Source organism: Caloenas nicobarica, chromosome 1 (assembly GCF_036013445.1).
Source record: "Caloenas nicobarica isolate bCalNic1 chromosome 1, bCalNic1.hap1, whole genome shotgun sequence".
Taxonomy (NCBI): domain Eukaryota; kingdom Metazoa; phylum Chordata; class Aves; order Columbiformes; family Columbidae; genus Caloenas; species Caloenas nicobarica.
The window spans coordinates 171,314,027-171,334,474 of record NC_088245.1 but is presented as its reverse complement, the minus strand read 5'-3'; the positions used below and the strand labels follow the sequence as shown (position 1 = coordinate 171,334,474).

The following is a 20,448-nucleotide window of genomic DNA, read 5'->3' as shown; positions in this document are numbered from 1 at the left end:
AGGACGGCAGAGTCACCCTCCTCCTTCTTCTCCTCCTCCTCCTCAACGCCCCGGGGAGGAGCGGAGAAGCTACGCCCAGAGCGGGCTCCGCGGCCCGGCCACCCGCGGCCGAGGGGCGGGACGGCGCCGCCCTGGGCTCCAAACAAAAATACAACGTGGCCTCCGCGCCCCCGGGCGCTGCCGGTCCCGCTGTTTCTGGGCTCTCCCTGCGGCCCCGCAACGCGACGGGCCGCGGAGGGAGGAGGAGGAGGACGAGGTCCGCAAGGGGAGGAAGGTCACCGAGCGGTGGAGGGAAGGAGATAGGGGGCCGTCCCCCGCCCGGTTTGCAAAAGCTCCCAAGGCTTTTCCGAGTTGGTTTTGCTTTTGGCGAGAAGCCTCCCCGGGGCATCCCCCGCCCGGGGCTCCGCTCCCCCACGCAGGGAAAACGAGCCTTGTCGCAAAGGCGCTGAGGTGCTGCCGCGGCTGTGTCACACCGGTGTCTCCCTGCCGAGTCAGAGTTTAATTAAGACTGATTTTAAAATAGTTTTTTCTAGGTTTCTTTTTCCTGCTAGAGCTTTTAAGTGGTTTGCGTTGAGTTGTTTTTTTTTTTTTCCTCTCGCTATCGCGATAACATCTCTTTGGTCAAGGAAAAATCCGCCACCTACTGTAAATGTTAGTAACTAGTCGCCTCTACCTGAGAAAGTAGCTGGACAAAGCTTTTCCACTCACACAGCATCCGTATCCCTTCTGTAATTGTCAATGTTAGTGACTGCACTTGTGTTTACATCGGTGGCAAGAGCGGTGATAATTCCCAGTAACATGCTGTTACGGCAACCGGTTTAACCCTCTCTAGAAATAACAAATCTGTAGCTTGAGCTGAAGAGCTGCTCCGTGTAATTTGAGGCTGCGTGCTAGATTATTTGGGCAGAGACGGGTCATGCAGCACAGCAGGACACAACCCACGACAATCAGAAGTGACACAGAAACTGTCGCGTTAGCGGTATTTTTAATAGCTTTAAAAGCAACTATGCTCATTTACTGAGCAAAGTATTTTACCCTCTCCCAGTTTAATCATCTGGTTGAATGCATTGTGGTTATCAATTGTAACTTTCGGTTTTAACATTCTGACTTGGAAAGATATCAAATATACCACATACTAAAATGAGCTTTTCTTAGAACAGGGCAGCTAATGTGAAAGTCTTACTTAGGCTGGACACCAGCTTTAATATTTGCTAGAACTGTACAAGTTAAAGCCAGAATGGAATTGCTTTCCCAAGCTGACCTTTTGTGCACATTAACATCTGAATTTGGTGTTGTACATTAGATTTTACAAGCGAGGTAGTTAAATGATAATGGCCAAATTTTTTGGATCACAAACCTAAAAAATTTCTTGCCCCTAGTCTGCACAATTAGCGTTAAGCCTTTAGCTGCGAATGTTGTTGGAGATTTTGTGCTCCAGCACTGCGGGATGACAGTTTGGGAACTGGCAGGCTGCTCTGACAATGCACCTGGAAGAAGACCCGTTCGCTTCCTGGCAGCACTGATTTAATGCTGCAATGAACTGCTCGTTTTCTGCCAGTTCAGTTCCCTGAGCCGCCTCTAATTTAAGTGACAGGGCTCACACAGACACGGTTGTTGGCACAAAGGAAGCGGGGAATAGCTGCTGGGGGCTGAAGAGGGCAGCGAGGCAGCTCGCTCCTTTGCGGAACGGTTCGTTAGGTGATTCATCCGGAGCGCGAAGCTGCAATTCAGTCACTTGAGCGCAAAGAGCAGTTTGAACTACCAGGGAAGTGAACCGAGCACTGGGCTTGCTCTGAAACACCAGAGAAACCCCCTCATACGTCTGTTGCAATGATTTTAGATGGGTTAAATCATGAAATGGCTCTAACAAAGCAGCCTAAGGGGGAAGCTCCTCCATACTGAATTGCTGCAGTTGGTTGCAAACACCATCTCCAAGACTATTAGATCCCTTTGTATTCTTTTGGTATATGACCTACTGAAACCAGGTTGCAGACAACCACCGAGGTTTTTAGATGCTGTGGCAATACAAACACTTAATAATCAGGAAATGTGAAGACAATCGTCAGTACATTAGGAAAAACAAAACAAAACAGGCAAAAAGAGGCTTAAATCCTCTTATGCAATCACAGAGCCATTGATGTTCTCACGTTGTTCAAATAAAACAAGCAGCCTTCTCTTGACGATGCTACAGAGCTGGCTTCTTGGCTGCTAAGGATGCACTTCAGTTTTTAAAAATTGTTTTACCAGGTAGAACTCCAACAAACAAAGTGTAGAAAATGAATCTGAAACTCTTCAGTTGTCACCATTGTGCCAGTTATGTGTGGTTTCTCATTCATTTGGATCATTTCCTTAATATTATATGAGATCTGGTTATTTTTACTTATTGTTATTATTGAATTCTTTATACAAATCCCTCTTAAGATTAATCTACATAAACTCTACCACTAATATTTTAACTACCTTCAAAATCAAATTCGCAGATGTTAATCCAAAGTTTTCATGCTTTCTTCTTGCTTCAGCTTTTTATGTCTCTCTGAATTGATTATTTATAATAATCCCTTTTAGCTGTCCACTACCTTTATCCATTTACTTCATCATTTCTTTCTTATCCTTTAATCTGTCTACCACTTTTTATCCCCCATCTCATTAATAGTGTTTCATTAGAAACTCAGTCCTTTAGTTACATAACTTTTCTTGTTGAAGTTGATCCCTTTTTCTCATTTCTTTTCAGTTGTAAGATTTCATGCACCTTTTAAGTTAAAACTTTCTGATTTCTCTCATATTGAGCACAGTATTCCTTTGCCCATGACCTCTGACATATTGTTCATGTAAATTCTCCCCAGTGTTTAAAAATGTAGTGGTAACAAAAGCATCATCCTCTAATTCTTTGTAGAATATAGTTAGGAATTAGCCTAAACTATATAATCCTTATAGCTCAGTTAACGACAATCAAAAATTGTGGGATAGAAAAGAAAACAACTTTCCATAGCCCTTATCCACAGAGCCTTGAAAATGCATGTCTGTTCTTGATGAATGAGCAGTTTCTCTCCAGGTGGAAAGAAGTGTAAATGTAACACCCATGCAGAGACATGACAGGCAAAGCCTCTGATGAGAGTCCACAATTTTTTTTAAATTCAAAGTAAAAACTATATTGCAAGATCTAAAGTACATAAAGTACTATGCTCAATAATTGCCATATCATGTGCTGCAAATATATGTTCGCTTGGTCAAATAAAACCAACCACACACAGAGTCATACTTTTTTGAATTGTTGATAACCTGCCATTGATTGCTGTTGACTAAATAGACATTAAATACAAAATCTCTCAAAATAAAACATTATTGAAGTGACAAAACATGCATACAGTCAGCTAAGTAAGTGCCTCTGAACATTTTGGATTTAATGTGCTTGTCAATAGAATACTACACGTAAAGATTATTTTTCCAAATAAAATGGGTAAGTATATTTTCCCTCTGTTTATTAAAGGAAGTACATTTTGTTCATTAAGATGATACCTTGATAACATACTGTTCCTGCACATGGCACCACAGCAGCAATTTCATGTATCGCATCCAGATCATCAGTTCATCTTCAGTGTTAAAAGGATTTAAACCTGCAAAATGGTAAGCAACCACTGTTCACAGTAATTTCTTCAGGAGCAGAGACACCTCAGCATCTCACATGATCAGACTGTTAATTGCTAGTAATTATCCATCCTCTTAAGCTTTCTAGCCGTGATTTTATTGCAGAAAAAAAATAAGTTATTAGAGGAGCTGTAGACTTGACTTTACAGTCCCATAATTTATGCATAACTTCAATCACCCTGGACTAGAGTACTTTATTTCAATAATATGCCCCATAGCTGAAATTGCTTCTCATCCTATTGCTTTTTTAAGAATGCTGTGACTTAACTCTCTGGGATTTCAAGGTGCACTACCGTATTTGCATTAGTCAAATTTTATCTTGCTCTCAAGCTCACCTTTTAGTAAGGTCTGACATTTTTACTTTAGAAAACAATTTACCCAGTCTTAGTTGAAGACTCTAATGAATTAACTTTTGGAAATATAATTGGAAGTTTTGGAAAGTAAGTTCAGTAGACTGGGCTTATTACCAAAGCTTTAAACTTCAGCTGCTAGAGAATTTCTGGTGCCTCCTCTATTAAGTGTGTAAGAACATCACCACAAATAATGAAAATTGTATATGCTGGAGAATGTATAGAGGCTATTACAGTCTAAAATGCAATGACAAAGGGTTGAGTAAGACATCAGTCAGAGACATTTCAATAACAAGAGACGCTTTGTACACAGTAAAAATGACTAAAAATTAATCTAATAGGGGGTTGGGTGGTTTGCTTTTTTTTTCTCCTTCTCAAATGGCACTAATCTTTTCTGATAGTAATGACAGATTATAATTTGTTCTGCCAATAAGAACCACTCCAAAACAGATTTAGGGGAACTGGAATGAACAAAGTTCATAAGAGAATAATCCTTAGATAGAAATTTCATAAACATCTCTAGAAGTTAAGGCGACCCACCACGTTTTGTGTCTGTCTTCAGTGTATCATTATTCAATTTAATGTAGTACTGATTAAGAGAGCAACGGCATTGAATTATGTTTCTCTTCAAAGCAGCATTTGATTGTAGAACAGATTCTTATTTTGTTATTTTTTAATTTAACTGTTGTCCCATCAGACTTCCTAGCACAGCAGACTTTGAATCCAGTGAAAAACGCTTTTTTGTTTAAAACTTAAGTTTTAATCTTGAGCCCAGTGTGCTTATGTGTGATCATAGCATCTTTCTAGGTAAGAACATGTGCAATTTTTTTATTTTTTTAAAAAGGTTTCTCCCCCAAAAAAGGATATAAGATCAGCTTACTAAAATCCCTGCTGAGATAATATGGAGTTTGGTGGCTGTTAGCAGCTCGGGCCAGTTGCAAAGGTTGTAATTACAGGAGACAGAGCAACTTCTGCAACAAGAAATTCCACATTCCCAATTATTTCTGCTTTTATAAGGAGGAGACATTTACTTACCTACTAGTCCTCAACTGCTACAGTAACATACAAAGAAGATAAAAAATTGAAAAAGAGAGCACTGCAGCTGCTGGAGTCCACTTCTCTCCCTACCTCTACTTCATTTTGTGATTTGGAAAGGATTCTGGTCCACCTCCAACGCCCTGGCAATGGAAACTAAGACAGGATTTCTTGTCATTGCCAAAGCTGAAAGGGACATCTTGATATTAGTCCACAAATACGTTATTACAAAGGATGAACCACAGGCTAGGAAGGTTAGCAGATCTGTAGCAGAGTGCAGAAATAATAATAATATGGAATACAGATGCTTTGGAAGGCAAGAGTACTTGGACTTCAAAGGTCACAAATTATATCTGTTCCAAGAGGAAAAAAGCAAATACCACTAAGACTTCAACAGCGTATCACTATTGAAAACCTTATTTTAAGTTCACACCTGTACTGTATGTCAGGTAAGAGAAGGTGCAGCTTACCAAGAACAACAGAACACTTGTAGCCCCAACACAAGACCAAGAATGGTGCCAGCATAGCTGCCAAAAAAGAAGAGAACAGATGGGAACCCCTTAATCCTCTTTCTCATCGTCCTTGACTCTCTCCAAGGTAAATCGACATCTGTTGCCTTGACTCTGTCGACTGCCGAGCATCTCTCATCTTCCCACATTCCCAACTGTGAGAAGCAGCATTGCACATCACACCTGTGATTCATGTGAGACACGCACTTATGTTCCTCTACTCATGTTAAATGTAAACTTTAACACCCCCTCAAGCTTCATGCCTGGCTGCAGCATCCAGTACTTGCTGGTTCAGAAGCATCACCAAGAAGGAAACTTGTCTTGCTTTAATTTGGCCAAGCTCCCAGATGAGGTGTTTGGGTTTTTTTTTTGGTTGGTTGGTTTTTTTTAAACACCTGTAACCTGTTTAAAACACACTAGTGGTGACATTCTGGCCCAATTACTGGGCAAAATAAAAATTCTTTGCAGCCTCAGTAGTACCAAGAACACCAGAACATTATTTTTGGGATTCAGAGGTAATTCACAGGGGAATTAAGCAACAGGGCCACTTTCAGTGGCAGAAAAGTGTATCCCTAAGTGTGGCATAATGATCCTGAAAACAAGGCTGCATAACAAAATAGGAAGAAGGATTTTAGAGTGGTTAAACTGCATGAAAATCTCAGATAGACATGCAAATTCAAATTACTTATTCTGTGAACAAGATACAGATCTAGAAAAATAGATGTATAAACAGGGAAAAAATGTAAAATGAGAATAGGCCCCAAGAGAAGTATAACATGATACGATTTAAAGAACAAGTAATAATGCTTAATTATACTAACAGTAGTTCATTATACTAGCTTACTGTTTTAAGCTACTGCAAATATACAATGTATGGTATATGGTCTGTTATCATTAACATGCCGAATCTTGTTTACATCACCGGAAATCTTTATGCTCATCTTTTTAATGATTAACACAGAAGTTAGAACATTTCTCTACAGTGTAATAAGTAGGATGGAAGTTATGGTGACGTGAATACACACAGTTCCAGATATAAGCTGCACAGGGGAGAAGACCAGAAGTCCTTATCGCATTGTCAGACATGCATTCTAAGGATTACTGTGTATCAAGACTCTGTCTAGCAGTGCCACCTGGTGACCGGTGCTATGACAAATTCCTCTTAAAATACTATTTAGCACAGAAGTTTATTGTATGAAAAAACAGAATTTTCCTTTTTTTAATATGCATATTAAAGCTTACCGTTCCAAAGCTCAGTATGAGAAGAATGAATCTGACAGTAATATATCCAATTTACAAATATAACAATATTTGTAATGTAAACACTAACAGTATTTGGAAGCTGTGGCACCTACAGACGTGGAACAGAAATGGCTCTCAAGTTGGGGCAGCTAGACTGTAATTAGCCATAGGAAGAAAATGTAGTACATGGAAGATGAAACCCAGAAATGCTAAAATTAGCTTTCATGGAGAAGATCAGCAATCTCAGCTTCCTCACTTTTTCAATGACACAGAATCATAAGTAATCATAGACATATCCCAGTAACTCAGTTCAAATGGTAGGTCATTCCTCCACTTTCCCCTCAGAAAAGCCTCGGAAACAAGAGTCGAGAAGTCTTTCAAAGGAGCCCGGGCTGAGTATAAGGAATACTGAGGATCATCCCTCTAACACACATGCTTCCTCACACACTCGAGCACCAAGAACAGAACTGGATGGGTATTTATGGACAGTGTTGTACAGTAGAAACAAAACCAAACATTTGGCCAAAATGGCACAGTGACAAGCAAATCCAGCTGTTCATGAAGTGACCCAGCCTCAGAAAGGGAGGACAGTAGCAGCACAGCATGCAAACTCAACCCAGGTCAAGGCACTCATTATTTCATGTACTATACATGCATGACTATTCTACACATAATTTGAACTTCCAAATTGAGCAAGTGCCCAGTAAGCTAGCAGCCCAACCAACAGGCATATAACATTTAACTAAAAATCAGTCTGGGAGACAACTGCTACCATGATCAACCCACAGGGTAGTGGATAGGATAGAGACTGCAGAATTTTAAGTCTCTCCCCCTGTTGCAAAGGTTCTTCAGAGATGGGGCATTTTTTGCTGCAGATAGATTAAATGAGTCAGGAACTTCCATGTGTTATTCTAGTACCCGCAAGGGCTAAACAGAAGAACCCTGCATACCTCCGCAAAGGAGTGGAAATTACCCTCTCATTAGTCCCACAGTTAAGAGGGTAATAAAACATTCAAACACCAGAGGGAACAGGGCAAACAGGAAGAAACAACATTCTTCCACTCCCCCAATTTATCAATGTACCTTTGTTTTCAGTTGGTCCAAGCTAATCTATCTTCAGGTGTCCAAACATAGTGCAAAGGCTTGAAACAGGAAAGTAAAAATAAAGGGGGACAGTCTTACAGTAAAAAACAAAGTGACATATCTTTAAAACATCGTTAAAGGCTGTTCCTACTTCCATAAAATTGTACTGAGATATGCTCTTTGGCAATGACCAGGCTGAAGTGTGCAGAAGCTAAGTATATAAAACACTACTGTGCAGATATGACTACAGCCATTTGTGCACTCCTTCTGTGGGCCTTTCTCCATTTTTCTACAAAACAGCTTTCTGCAAGTGGTCTGGTGTGTTTGAAACACGCAAAAAAAAAAGTCATGTGATGACAATCATTGCCAGGAGATTCCTTCTTTATTCCTTCCTTTGGGTTTGTTTACTGTGCAAGACCATTTTTTTCACACCTCTCTTCCTTCCTCTTGCTCTGTTCCAGGCAAATGTTGAAAATTGTTTACTTCTCTCCTAAATACAGTTAAGGAAAGAAAACCACTTGAATGCAATTTCCTGCAAAATCTCATTAATCTCATATGTCCTCTGTCTCTTCCTGGTTCAATACAATGTTTGGTCTAGCGGGAAGTAATTGATACAAATGTTCCTTGCAGCCTGCAGTTAGCCCTCAGCTCCTTGGTACCCCATCAGAGAGACAGACGGCATGTGCATAAACTTCATCCTAATTTAGTAAGGGAAGTTTAATCAGTCTACTCCTGAAGTTTACTAATTATAGTATTTAGAGACAGACTTTGATGCAATAGGCTTAAAACAAAACACAGACCATCTTTATCTTTGTTACCTATATGTTTAATGACCATTTGTGGGGGACTTACAAAAATATTGTTATACAAGTTCATATCAATCAACAAGACATAGGAACACACAATGACTCCTGATTCTCTTTGAAATGATCTGGTTTCTGCACATATAAACAAACAATTCAACAGCTTGTTTGAACACGTTAATATTGCTACCCTGCAAGCTATTAGTTTGGTGGTTTTTTTTTTTCTAATAAAGTACTTAATTCTTCCATTACTCAGTATAGGTATTCTTACTGATAGCGATCAGGACAAATCTCAGAAGTTTGAGTACGTAGCCAACTTTTAATCACATATCCTAGATGTCCATAAACACCTCTGAAAATTCTCAGACAGTAAACTAGTATAGCACACGTGTCCAGGCATCTTCCAGCCAGAGTTACAACATGCTGGAGTTTAGGGAGATTTTAAAAAAAATATTAATTAATATTTCTAGAATTTGACTTGACAAAAATGTTAGACTTTTCAAAGGCTGCCAACTTTCTCCTCTTGGTGATGGACCAAGCAAAAATGGTAACTGAAAGTTTCTTCATTACCTTCCAGCATCTACTAAATCAATTGTTTCTAGAAGACATGATTAAATCTGCTTTTCTATTCAGTTCCAATGAAGGCACAAGTACTTCCAGATATGAAGAACTTAAGTGCATTAGAATGAATGGGAAGTGTTTGTAAGGCTCCAGCTTTACTGAAAAACAAAAGTATTATTTTCCTGTAACTGTTGCATTGATGTAAACCAATTCACTCACTAGGCCAAAGCATGACAATGTTTTCTAGTTATAGCAGCCTTACACTCCAGCTTCCGCAAATTAAAAAAAAAAGTCAGCTACTCACATGCCTTTTCCACACACAGGATATTCTGCACTGTGTTCAGCCCCAAGCCCTTGCAGACAACAGGGAAAAAGCAAATGGGAAGCCTGCTCCCAAGACCATTTTGTGACATTCCACTGAGGGTCCCAGACAAGAGCAATCTGCTCTCTCCAGCCACAATACAAATACCTTGTACTTCCATAGTGCTAAGAAAGCATCATCCAGCTCAATGGCCACAGCCCAAAACTTTCACTATCTTTTGTTAAGGTCAACACTGTTTCTTATTTGGGCTTCTAAGCAACTCCAAAGTACTGGTTTTATGCACCATGCATAATTCCCAAATAGTGGGAGGTGTATCTCTATTAAAAGGGTTGCAGTGTGCAGCACACATGTGCTACAGTTCATTTTAATGCATACAGCATAACCTGTACCCACAACTTTCCGCCAGCCTCTAAGAAAGTTAAAAAAAAAATTAAGTGGGTTAGAAAGGTAGGTGTTCTCACTTAAGGGAGCCTGAAATCACTTGAATATCTGTCCCAGCAAAACTGGTTCTTGCTTCTACCATTCTGAAGTTGCAAAGTTGCAGCATAAACTTCAGTCTGCTTATCAGTTTGAATTATCTCTCTTCAGATTTACTTGCTCTATTTCATCACCAGCACATCTTGAAATGCAACAGTACTGTATTTATTACATCCCACTATATTTGCAATTTGTGTTTAGTTTATGGAAAACTCAAGATAAAAAAAAAAAGGACATGCAAGCACACTGGATTTATCATTCCCCCTTTGATTCTGAAGAATGGGGGCAGTGCCAAAGTAAAATTTTTGCTGGTTAGGACATTGCCTGAGAGCAAGCACATGCAACAGTCTAGTTGATTCCTGCCACACAATACATAAAGCAAAAAATCTGACTTTTAGTGTGGTCCTTTTTTTCTGATGTGCTTGGCTAACACTCCAGCTCAAATTTTCAAGTTTCCTCTTGACTTTTCTAGTTCAGGGCTTGGAGTGAGGCAGTTACATCAATATTCCAATTTAATTAGAAAGCAGACTGCTGATCAAAACATCAAGCAGACTGCCACAGATTAGAGTTGGATTAAATGCAAAGGCAAAAATATATTAAACGGTTTTGAATTAAATTAATCTTTCTACCTTCATTTAAAATTAGTGTCTGGGCTTTATTTCAAAGAATAAATTTTGGGTCTGCAGAACAGCTTAGTGCATTAACTCAGTTTTCATAAGCCTAGGTGGTGGGAAATAAGTATTTGAAATAAACAAGCTGTTTGGACAAGTACATTCTCTAGTTATTAAAAGAAGACTGGAAGCCAGGTCTGCAAATACCTACAACTACTTGACACTGCTGTTCTTCAAGAATAACTCTATGCTTGTTATGTGTAACTTCATATACTCCTTAATATTGCTGTTGAGTCCAAGCCTACCTCAATTTTCCAGACAGGAGTGTTAACATGGGATTTACAGTTCTCTCAGTATCTTCCCAGTCAACATTTCCAGGTATCTTTCTGCACTCCAGAGTTAAACATGCAGTTTCTTACATGTAGTTTCTTACTCTTGAATGTTAGAAAGTCTACAGCAATGCTTCTCTGTACACATAATAATCTTTTGTCTACCAGAATGAACAAATCTGGACACATTTTCCAAACACTGCAGAGTTGGCTTCAGTCATTCAAAAAAGCAAAAATCTTCACAGCAGCCCAAGGATGATGCTGACAAATACCTGTCAAAGACAAGGATACATACCTTGCTGAACAATGGCACTTTATTCCCTGTGCAGAACAGAAAGTTTACTTGACCTAAGTCTGTCCAAAATTTCAGTGTAAATAAAAAGTTCTCTTCAAACTGTTTCAAGAACTGCTGCCATTTCCTTGAACTGTCTGAAGAAGTTCTAAAAAGCAAGAGTTAAGATAAATTTCAGTTGCTTGAAAAGCTCTAACTGCAGTTCCAAGTATTAATAGCACAAAAATCACAATCCAGGTTTCTCGCATTCCCTCTTTCCTCTAGCTACAATTTGCAGCTTGAACTGAAAGTTTCTGCTTTTCTTTCTGTGGGTGGGTTGGCATTTGGACACATTCACTATTAAATCTACACAAGCGATGCCTTATTTGCATTGGTTTGCCTATTAATAGTAGGAGATGCTATGAAAGAAAAATACAAAAGTAGCTCTCACACCACAACAAATAAAACACCAAAAAACCTTCTCATTAAATGTTTCTATTCCCATATGAAATAATCCAGGCTTCTCAAGTTTAGCATCAATTTCTTATAGTAGCTGAACAGCAAATTAAATAGGTTTCAACTAAAATGAATGCAATACTTCACAACACCTTAGCATTCAGAATATCCTTCTCAAATTCCTGCCAGTCAAACTCAAAGTATTTATTTTTAACCTCGTACAATATTCTGAGTGATGTATTTGCCCTTTAAGCAGGAATGGTAACAGAAGTGCCACATTTATGCAAAATCAAACCAAGTTACAGAAGTTTATAGATGAAGGCATAGCAATTAAGAGCCAGTGGTGACAAAGCAGACCAACCTCCATTCCTAATCATTAGACAAATGTTAAGCTTAACCCAAGTTTTAGATTTTGAGGCTGGAGAACAGTTCCACAGATTTAGAATATTCCATCAGTTTTTAATAAGGCCAGACAAACAACTGACAAAAAAGACCCAGAAGTCTTTGTCTTCCGTTGTTGGCTTATTTGTATGAGAATATATCAATTACAGCTAAATCAGCATTTTCAGATAAGTGATGTAGAACTAAATGCTACAAAATTAGAGTATTTAGCTTCAGCACTTTAATTGTTTAATGCTTCATCTTTGACAGTAAATAAGCAACACAAACATATGCATCAAGGTATACAGTTGGTCCTTCACAACAATGTCACTTTGTTTTTAAGAGACTGAATCAAGTAACTCTGACTACAGACCTTGAACTGTGGGATCGTCATTTCAAAAGATCTGTCTGTTATTTGTCCTGAAGGGTCTGCCACTTTTAGCGTCACTGTGACATAAGGATACTTCAGAGACCTGCAGGTGTCGGAGCTCATCGCAACTCCCAGTTTCCATTTAATATCTACAAACTGCAAAGAAGAATATCATTGGAAACTGTTAAAGAGATCTAGCCTACCATTGCTATTCCATTGGGTGGATGTTTTACAGACAATATAGGACATCTAGAGCTCATAATCAAATGGGAAACAAACATACATGTTCAGATATTATTGTGAATACAAAAATCTGTGCTTCCTTCTAATAGTGAAAAAATAAGCAATTTAATAAGTTACTTCACTTAATCTCTTTTCCTTATTCAAGTACTGTCAATAGTCAAGTACAGTCTATTTACAGTTCTAGTAAGAGAAGCCTGAGCCACAGAGCTCACCTGGCTTGTATATCATTCATGGGGGTTTTTAAGTTTCTAAATCAAGTGGAAACATGAGAAAAGCCTCAGAGAGTGAACAAGCATTTTATAATAGCAATGATGGGGAAAAAAAAAGGCATTTCATAACTGTATTTTAGATAAATCAAAGTACATCATAACTTACCTGCCTGAAATGTATTTATTTTTAGACATTTTAGAACTGTTGAATAAAGTAGTGAAGAGAGCCTTTAGGCATTTACTATCAAGTCTCAGACAAAGATTCTTTTTTTTCCTAATTCTGTACTCTTTTTAACTGTTGTTAGGAAAAAATATCTTAAAATGCAAATAAACTCAGTGGTATTTTTTCAACAAGAAAAAAAAAGAATGCTGAAAATTGACAGAAAGTATCTTTAAAAAAAATTAAACTTAAGGGAGACAACAAATAAAACAATCAAGTGCTAGTGTTACCAACTATAAAGAACAATTCAATTACATTTAAAACAGATTTACAAAAACAGCTAATACAATTATCTGCCACTCACCTCCTCTAATACTACTATGAAACACTAATTTTAGAGTTATGACATGCAACATTAACATCCAAACAATAACATCAGAAAGCTGTTCAGCATTTAGACAACTTATATTGTATATGCTTCTTTATTTGGGTAGACATTTAAGAACACATATAGATATAGGGAAGCTTTCAGCAGTCAAGATACCATCATGTGCTAGACAATACAACTCACACAACAAAGCACTGACATCTCTGAAAAAGTAATAGCTCAGCTGCACGTTGTCATATAGTTACCTGCCCCACTGTGGCCATATTTCTTGCATCTTCTGACACACTAATGGATTTGCCCTGCTCATTCCATACATGACGAATAACTTGCACTGCATGTTTTGGTAGCACGCTGACTGCACTGCCCAAGGTGGTGACAAGTTCTTCCGCAGAGAGGTTGTTTCTGGCTGCTGTGCTATAGGTATATAGGTATATATCCAAAGAACACCATATCAATTTCATTCTCCACAATTTAATAAAATTTTTCACTTCACCCCAAATAGGCATTTTAAAATTTCTGCTTTATGTGTCTATGTACTTTACAATAATTATGTAGCCTGTGATTTTTTTCCAGAATATTTTACTAGTCTGTATCCACACGCAAAAAACATGACTTTTCATGTGTCTTAATACACAGAGACCAAGCTTTGCTGGACTTGCACAACATGCAACATTAAAACAAAAATAATTGCAGCCTCAAAGTGCTGTTGCAACTGCAAAAAGGCATAATTCAGTGAAAGGTGTATGCATAAAGCAGTTAAACAATATTATTACTTTAGAAACAAAGCAGTTTAATTAAACATTTAGGAGAGGTAGTTTAAGTATCACCAAAAGGCAAGTAAGGACCTCTAGGTAATGGTATAATTAGTACTAAGATGAGTCAAATGATGCGATAAACCAACTGAAAAGGCAGCAAGTGTGGAGAAAAACTGCCACTTGATTTCCTTTATAGAAACAGGTAAAAAAAATTCCCACCCTAGGTTTGTTCATGCACATCTCCTCCTCTTTAAGAGACCTTATTAAAAAAAGAAAGTTGGTCCATCAAGTAGCATGGTCTAATATAATTTAAGGCTTTATAGAGGAAAAAGCAGTATGTTAAATTTCCATTGGTAAATTTTATTTAGTCATTAACATTACATAAAATCTTTAGATACTAGATATTAAAAGAACAAGCAAGATCTTGAAAATTGTATCTTTCTGAAGAGAGGAAAACTTACAGCAAACCAGCTAAAAATACTACCTAAAAACTCTACCTTTATCACAGCAGAGTTCAACATTATAAAACTGTGTGCCCTTCAAACAGACACAAATACAGGTTTCTAATCTGTAAGAAACAAGAAGTTTTTAGAACATGCTTTTTCCAGGCAGAGGCCTAGCTGACTTAGTTTTACAACAGAGCTTAACTTCCTCTTTTATTTTGCCAGTAGTTCTAAAGCTTGCAGACAAGATTCTTAGAAAAATTTCTTTAGTTTTTTTAATTATAAAAAGTGTACTGAAAGTTACAAACTTTTGCCCTTTTCCCAAATCAGTTCATTTTATACCCACATTCGATGTCACTTCTTAATACCACTATTAAGTTGGGGTGGAGCCGAAAAAAAACACGAGGCAAAGTAAATTATTTTGTGCTTACCTAAACAGAAAGGAAATAACGGTAGCTATTTTTGCCAGGTCACCAACATTAATCTCAACCCCAGATGTTTGAATTCTCTGGAAACAGAATGTTCAAGCAATTACAAATAATAGTAAGCCATGCATTAATAAAAAATGCTTTGTATATGTATACACAGACAAAAATTGCCTTGAGGAATGTATTCTTTACAGCATATACAGCTAATATCATTGCTTATAAGTACTAGTATCCAAACTTACCTGACACAGTTCAGCTGTATTTACACCTGGGATCTTATGGTTCAGATGTTGAATTATTTGTTCACACTGTAAAGAAAGTAAGTTTGAAAACGTTCTTCATGCATATTTTAATATACAAGATAAAGCTAGTTTGAACACTTGGGAGATTACAAAAGAAATAAGAAAACTGGTTAATGCAAAAATGGACAACAGGAGGATGCTTTAAGTGCAGAGTGAAGAATACAGTCATTGAAATGACCGATTTTAAAGCTACATCAAATCCAAGAAAAGCAAATAAACTCAGTCATGACTTTTAGTTACCACCTCACTAGCTATTCACACTTAACACACCATTTTCATACTAACTGAACAGTCATCCTGTTCGAGTGCACACTACAGTAAACAAGTTGAATGTTTTCTAGACAAACTAGCTTCATATCTCATTTAGATGAAAGGCAAAAATATTTTTTTAAAAATCTTTTGTGATAAAAACATAAATTTAAAGCAACCCCATTGCTCTTAGCAGGACTGGTCCATTTTTTGAGTCATGCAAATCTAAGCTACCACATACATAAAATTCCCTTTGCAAAAGACAAAAACCGGAAGAGGTTAAATATAAAGCTTTCCTGGAATCAAAGAGTGCCAGAAGCTTTTCCACAGTCCATTTATTGCCCTACTTACCAGTTCTGCAAAAAAGTCTTGAGGTATTAAATTAATCTTATCTGCTACGCTACCAACATCTGAAATAAAAAACATGAACAACAGTGAGCAGAAGCAAATCCTTAAGGTGTTATAGCAATAAATCTAGTCTCTCTCCAGAGAATTCTTAGGTCATCACACATGCGTTTACCTTAAAAGCAAAGCTTTCTTTAAGGGAGTTTGTCCTGAATTGCAGTAACATAACCTGCTCAGCATCCCAAGTAAAGTCTAACAGGCGCGGCTCCATGAGGCCTCAGAGACCCTGACTGACTCCACGCAGCTGCACATTTTCACACGCCCGAACCCCGCGGAGCAGCATCCGCACCGCGTCCCTCCGCGTACCGGGCAGCCCGGCCTGCCCTCCGGCACCAGCACCACGGCACCGCTGCTCTCCCCACGGCTACGCTGCTCCATCCAGGCCGCCGCCCAGTGGCGAATCCCACAGGCGACCCGCGGACACTCGGGAAGGCCCCGCTAACCCACCACAAGCCTTCGGCAGGGCCCACCGGGAACAGCTCGCCCGGGGTGAGGTGCCTCTGCGGGGCGGCCCCCTGGCTGAGCCCTTAGGAACAGGCAGCGCTCGCCCCCCACCTCCCGGGCGGGCCCCTTAGCGTCCCCTCACCCCCACACTGGGGTCCCCTCGCTGCCCCCTCACCCAGCGCCTGCGCCATCACGGGTCCGGCGGCCATGGCGCCGCCCTCCCGCCAAGGTCCAACTTCCGCCACACAATGCTCGCCGCTCTTATTGGCTCCGGGCGATACCAGAGCGAGGCAGGGCCAGCGGCCTCGTTCTTATTGGCTGCTTGGCAGGGAGCATGCGTTTTTCTCAGCAGGGAGGGCGAAGGCTCCCCGCGCGCGGGCGGGCCTGTGTCCTCTGCCTCGTTTATGGCGCCTCGGTGCCGAGTGGGTGCGAGTCTCTGTCTGTTCATAGAATCACAGAATGTCAGGGACCTCAAAAGATCATCTTGTCCAATCCCCCTGCCGGAGCAGGAACACCCAGATGAGGTTACACAGGAAGGTGTCCAGGCAGGTTTTGAATGTCTCCAGAGAAGGAGAATCCACAATCTTCCTGGGCAGCCTGTTCCAGTGCTCTGTCACCCTCACTGTGAAGAAGTTTCTTCTCAAATTTAAGTTGAACCTCCTGTGTTCCAGTTTGCACCCATTGCCCCTTGTCCTATCGTTGGTTGTCACCGAGAAGAGCCTGGCTCCATCTTTGTGACACCCTTTACATATTTATAAACATTAATGAGGTCACCCCTCAGTCTCCTCCAAGCTAAAGAGACCCAGCTCCCTCAGCCTTTCAGCCTATTGTGGGAGAGGTTTGGGGTTTTTTTGTCCTTGAAGTAAATTGCTTCCTAAATAGATTCAAGTAAAACCAGGGCTGCGTTTTAAGATCCCGTTGGGTCTGCAGGCAGCGGGTGGAAAGGGCCACTTGGGGATGGTGGCTCAGGGCCGGCCCGTGCTGGTGCTTGCGCCAGCGGTGGCTTGGGAAAGGGCACTGGTGTGAGAATCGTTGGGGGAGGCTGTTAGAAATGGCAGTTTAGGTCACACACGGTTTTCACAACAAGTTGTTTACTCAGTTGGGTTTATTGTTAACTGGCATCAGGGTTTTCCTGGTGTTCTTTGTTGCAGTCTTGGGTACATAAATCATGTGCTGTTCTGTGTGCATGCAGCACATATGATATATTGCACTTTACAGTACAGATACATGGAGTGGCCATACCCTGTAGAGGTGGGTTGTGGAATTGGCCTGTACCCCTGCAACTAAATTGTGTGGTTCATAGACGATTTGTGTAGATAAACTATGCCTTCGGTTTTATGGGGAAATAGCCTTTTTTTTAAAAAAAAAACCCCCTCCTTCTAGAATAATCTTTGGTAAGTGTTTCATACTGAACCTAACTGAATTAAGTTTGGGGCGTGGCTGGAGCCCTAAACCAGCACTGATCCTTCACCTTTTAAAAATAGCAAATATTCTTAGATTTCTCTAGTAATCAATTTTACATTTGCTTTTAGCTTTTTTTTTTTTTGTATTGCAATGTTACAATCTCAGTGGATCTAGTGTAAGACTGTGACAGAGTAGTAAACATAACTTATCACACAGTAGTGCTGGCTACTTTTAAATTATGTATTTTCAATAAATGTTGATGACAGAATTTACAATATATTTCAGGAAAAGGGTAATTATTATGGAACATGGTGTGTGTTTATGAGCTTTATACGTTTATGGTCTCTCTGATCTTGGCCTCTCCCTTTTAAAGTATGTAATTAAGTGTGCAAATGTTTTTGAGTAGTATGTATTTTTATGACCTCATGGTTACCAAAACATTTGCAATGTACGTAATGGTAGTATCTGTCTCTTGTAGCAAGGACTTGACTTAACAATCTCTTTCTTCTTATTCTAGGTAACTCTGTGATGTAATTTGTTATCTCGACAACTTTAGATATTATTTTATATTACAATTTCATCAAGTCTCTTAGTAGTGCCTCCAGCAATATGACTAATATTTGTTATGTTACTTTTCATGCTTTCTTCAAGATACGGAGACAGATATAAAGTTGAATGAGCTGGTGGTTTGCTAATTACAGAATCATTTGCTGAAATTTGGAGATATTTGGGGGCTATTTTCATCAACATGTAAACATGTGTTTAGTTCTTTGAATTTGGAACAGAATGTGGTGAGCTATGTAATGATTTCAGCTTGTCTGCCCATCCACAGAATTAAACGGTAACTTTAGACAATTCTGCCTTCTGCAAGTCTGCTCTATGAAGCTTTTCGTGGCAGAGGAAGGTCAGTGCACAGATCTGACAGTACAGGCCCATCTTTTAGCTAGATGAGGACTGGGAACTTAATATGGGGAGACACTTGGTATAGAAACTAAAATAGAGAAATCTCATGAGCTACAACTAGACTGAATTGCTGAAGAGATATAGAATCAGAGTGGTTGGGGTTGGAAGGGACCTCTGGAGATCACCTAGTCCAACCCACCTGCTAAGGCAGGGTCACCCAGAGCAGATCGCACAGGAATGTGTCCAGGCAGGTTTTGAATGTCTCCAAAGAAGGAGACCCCACGACCTCTCTGGGCAGCCTGTTCCAGTGCTCTGGAACCCTCAAAGAAGTTTCTCCTCATGTTCAGATGGAACCTCCTGTGCTTCAGTCTGTGCTCATTGCCCCTCATCCCATTGTTAGGCACCACGGAAAACAGTCTGGTCCCATCTTCTTGACACCCACCCTTGAGATATTTATAAGCACTGATAAGATGCCCTCTCAGCCTTCTCTTCTCCAGGCTGAACAGACCCAGCTCTCTCAGTCTCTCCTCATAAGATGCTCCAGACCCCCAACGATCTTCGTAGCCCAAAATGCTACAGTATTGTTGATGGGTTAATGCAGAAGCTTCAGGCACAGGCATGTAGCATCACCATAGTCCTGAGACATGATTACAGGGGGTAAAATAAAATAAAACCATCCTTAGGTAATTTACTCTGTAAATTTAACATTTACAGAATGGGGTGAAATTTGCATCAACGCTCTCTAAAGAACTACACCAAGTTCTTAAAAAAGCTCTTCAGGGGGAATTATACTGTGAACTGGGTTTCTGCAGTGCCTGGGCCCCCAGCTGTGTGGTATCCCCAACACCCTGCTTTTATTGCTGCCTTCCTTCATTTTTAGCTGTTCTGAATTAACTTGAAAGAAGGCATCATGCTACATCCGATATGTATATATATAAAATACATATTACACTATGATATGTATATATTACACTCTGCTCGATCTTAGCCAAAAGGCCAAGAAGTAGCATGTTTATTATGCTCCTGAGATGTGAAAGTACGAGGAGACTCCCAGCGTTAGGAGAGAAATGCCATTTTCAATTGGTTTTAATGCACCTTACCATAATTTTCGGCGGATCACACGGGGCCCTCACCACCCGTGTCCGCCCCTGGGCCGCTGCGGACCTCGCTCCCGGCCGCTGCTTTACGGTCCCGCCCCAATCCCTTTGTCCTGTCTCGCCTGTCCCCTTCCCACGGGTGTGTTTTCACCGCCGGTGACCGGCTGTGCCTCGGTTGTGCTGCTGGACACCGTTCCAGAGGCTGCCCAAGCGCTTGGCTCTCGCTTCCCACCCACCCCCGGTTCCGGCCGGGGCGGGCGGCAGCGGGCTCCGGGGCGCCCCCTGGTGGTTAGGAGGCCCGGCGGTTAGGAGCACGCGCGGGGCGGGGCGGCCGAGGCACCGCCGCTCGCCCCGCCGGGAGAGTCCATTGCCCGGGGGAGTCAAGAGGATGAGAAGCGGGAAATCTTGGGGCTGTCGTCGCCCGGGAGCACCCAAGGGGAAAGCGTTTATCGCTCTCTGGGCCCTCGGCCCGCCGCTCCCGAGCGGGGGAGAGAGTGCGTGGGGGCGAGAGAGGGTTGCGTTCTTCTTTCCCCCGTCCCCCCCCCCCGCGCGGCTCGGTGGTGCGGTCCCGGG

The 20,448-nt window shown here is 40.5% G+C and overlaps 1 protein-coding gene across 2 annotated transcripts; it reads right to left on the bottom strand.

Annotated features, from left to right (window-relative positions):
- Positions 1-8,682: 8,682 nt before the first annotated feature.
- Positions 8,683-16,708, bottom strand: COMMD6 (COMM domain containing 6). Of its 2 annotated transcripts, none has more exons than XM_065626692.1 (7): positions 16,647-16,708; positions 15,974-16,032; positions 15,314-15,379; positions 15,075-15,151; positions 13,691-13,859; positions 12,449-12,601; positions 8,683-11,407 (listed from the first exon to the last, which is right to left on the bottom strand). In XM_065626692.1, the coding sequence occupies exons 1-7, from the start codon at positions 16,678-16,680 to the stop codon at positions 11,357-11,359; spliced, it is 609 nt and encodes a 202-aa protein (XP_065482764.1). In that variant the 5' UTR covers positions 16,681-16,708; the 3' UTR covers positions 8,683-11,356. The 2 variants fall into 2 exon arrangements, with proteins under 2 accessions (XP_065482764.1, XP_065482765.1); XM_065626693.1 differs by having other exon boundaries at positions 8,683-11,239.
- Between the last annotated feature and the right edge of the window lie 3,740 nt (positions 16,709-20,448).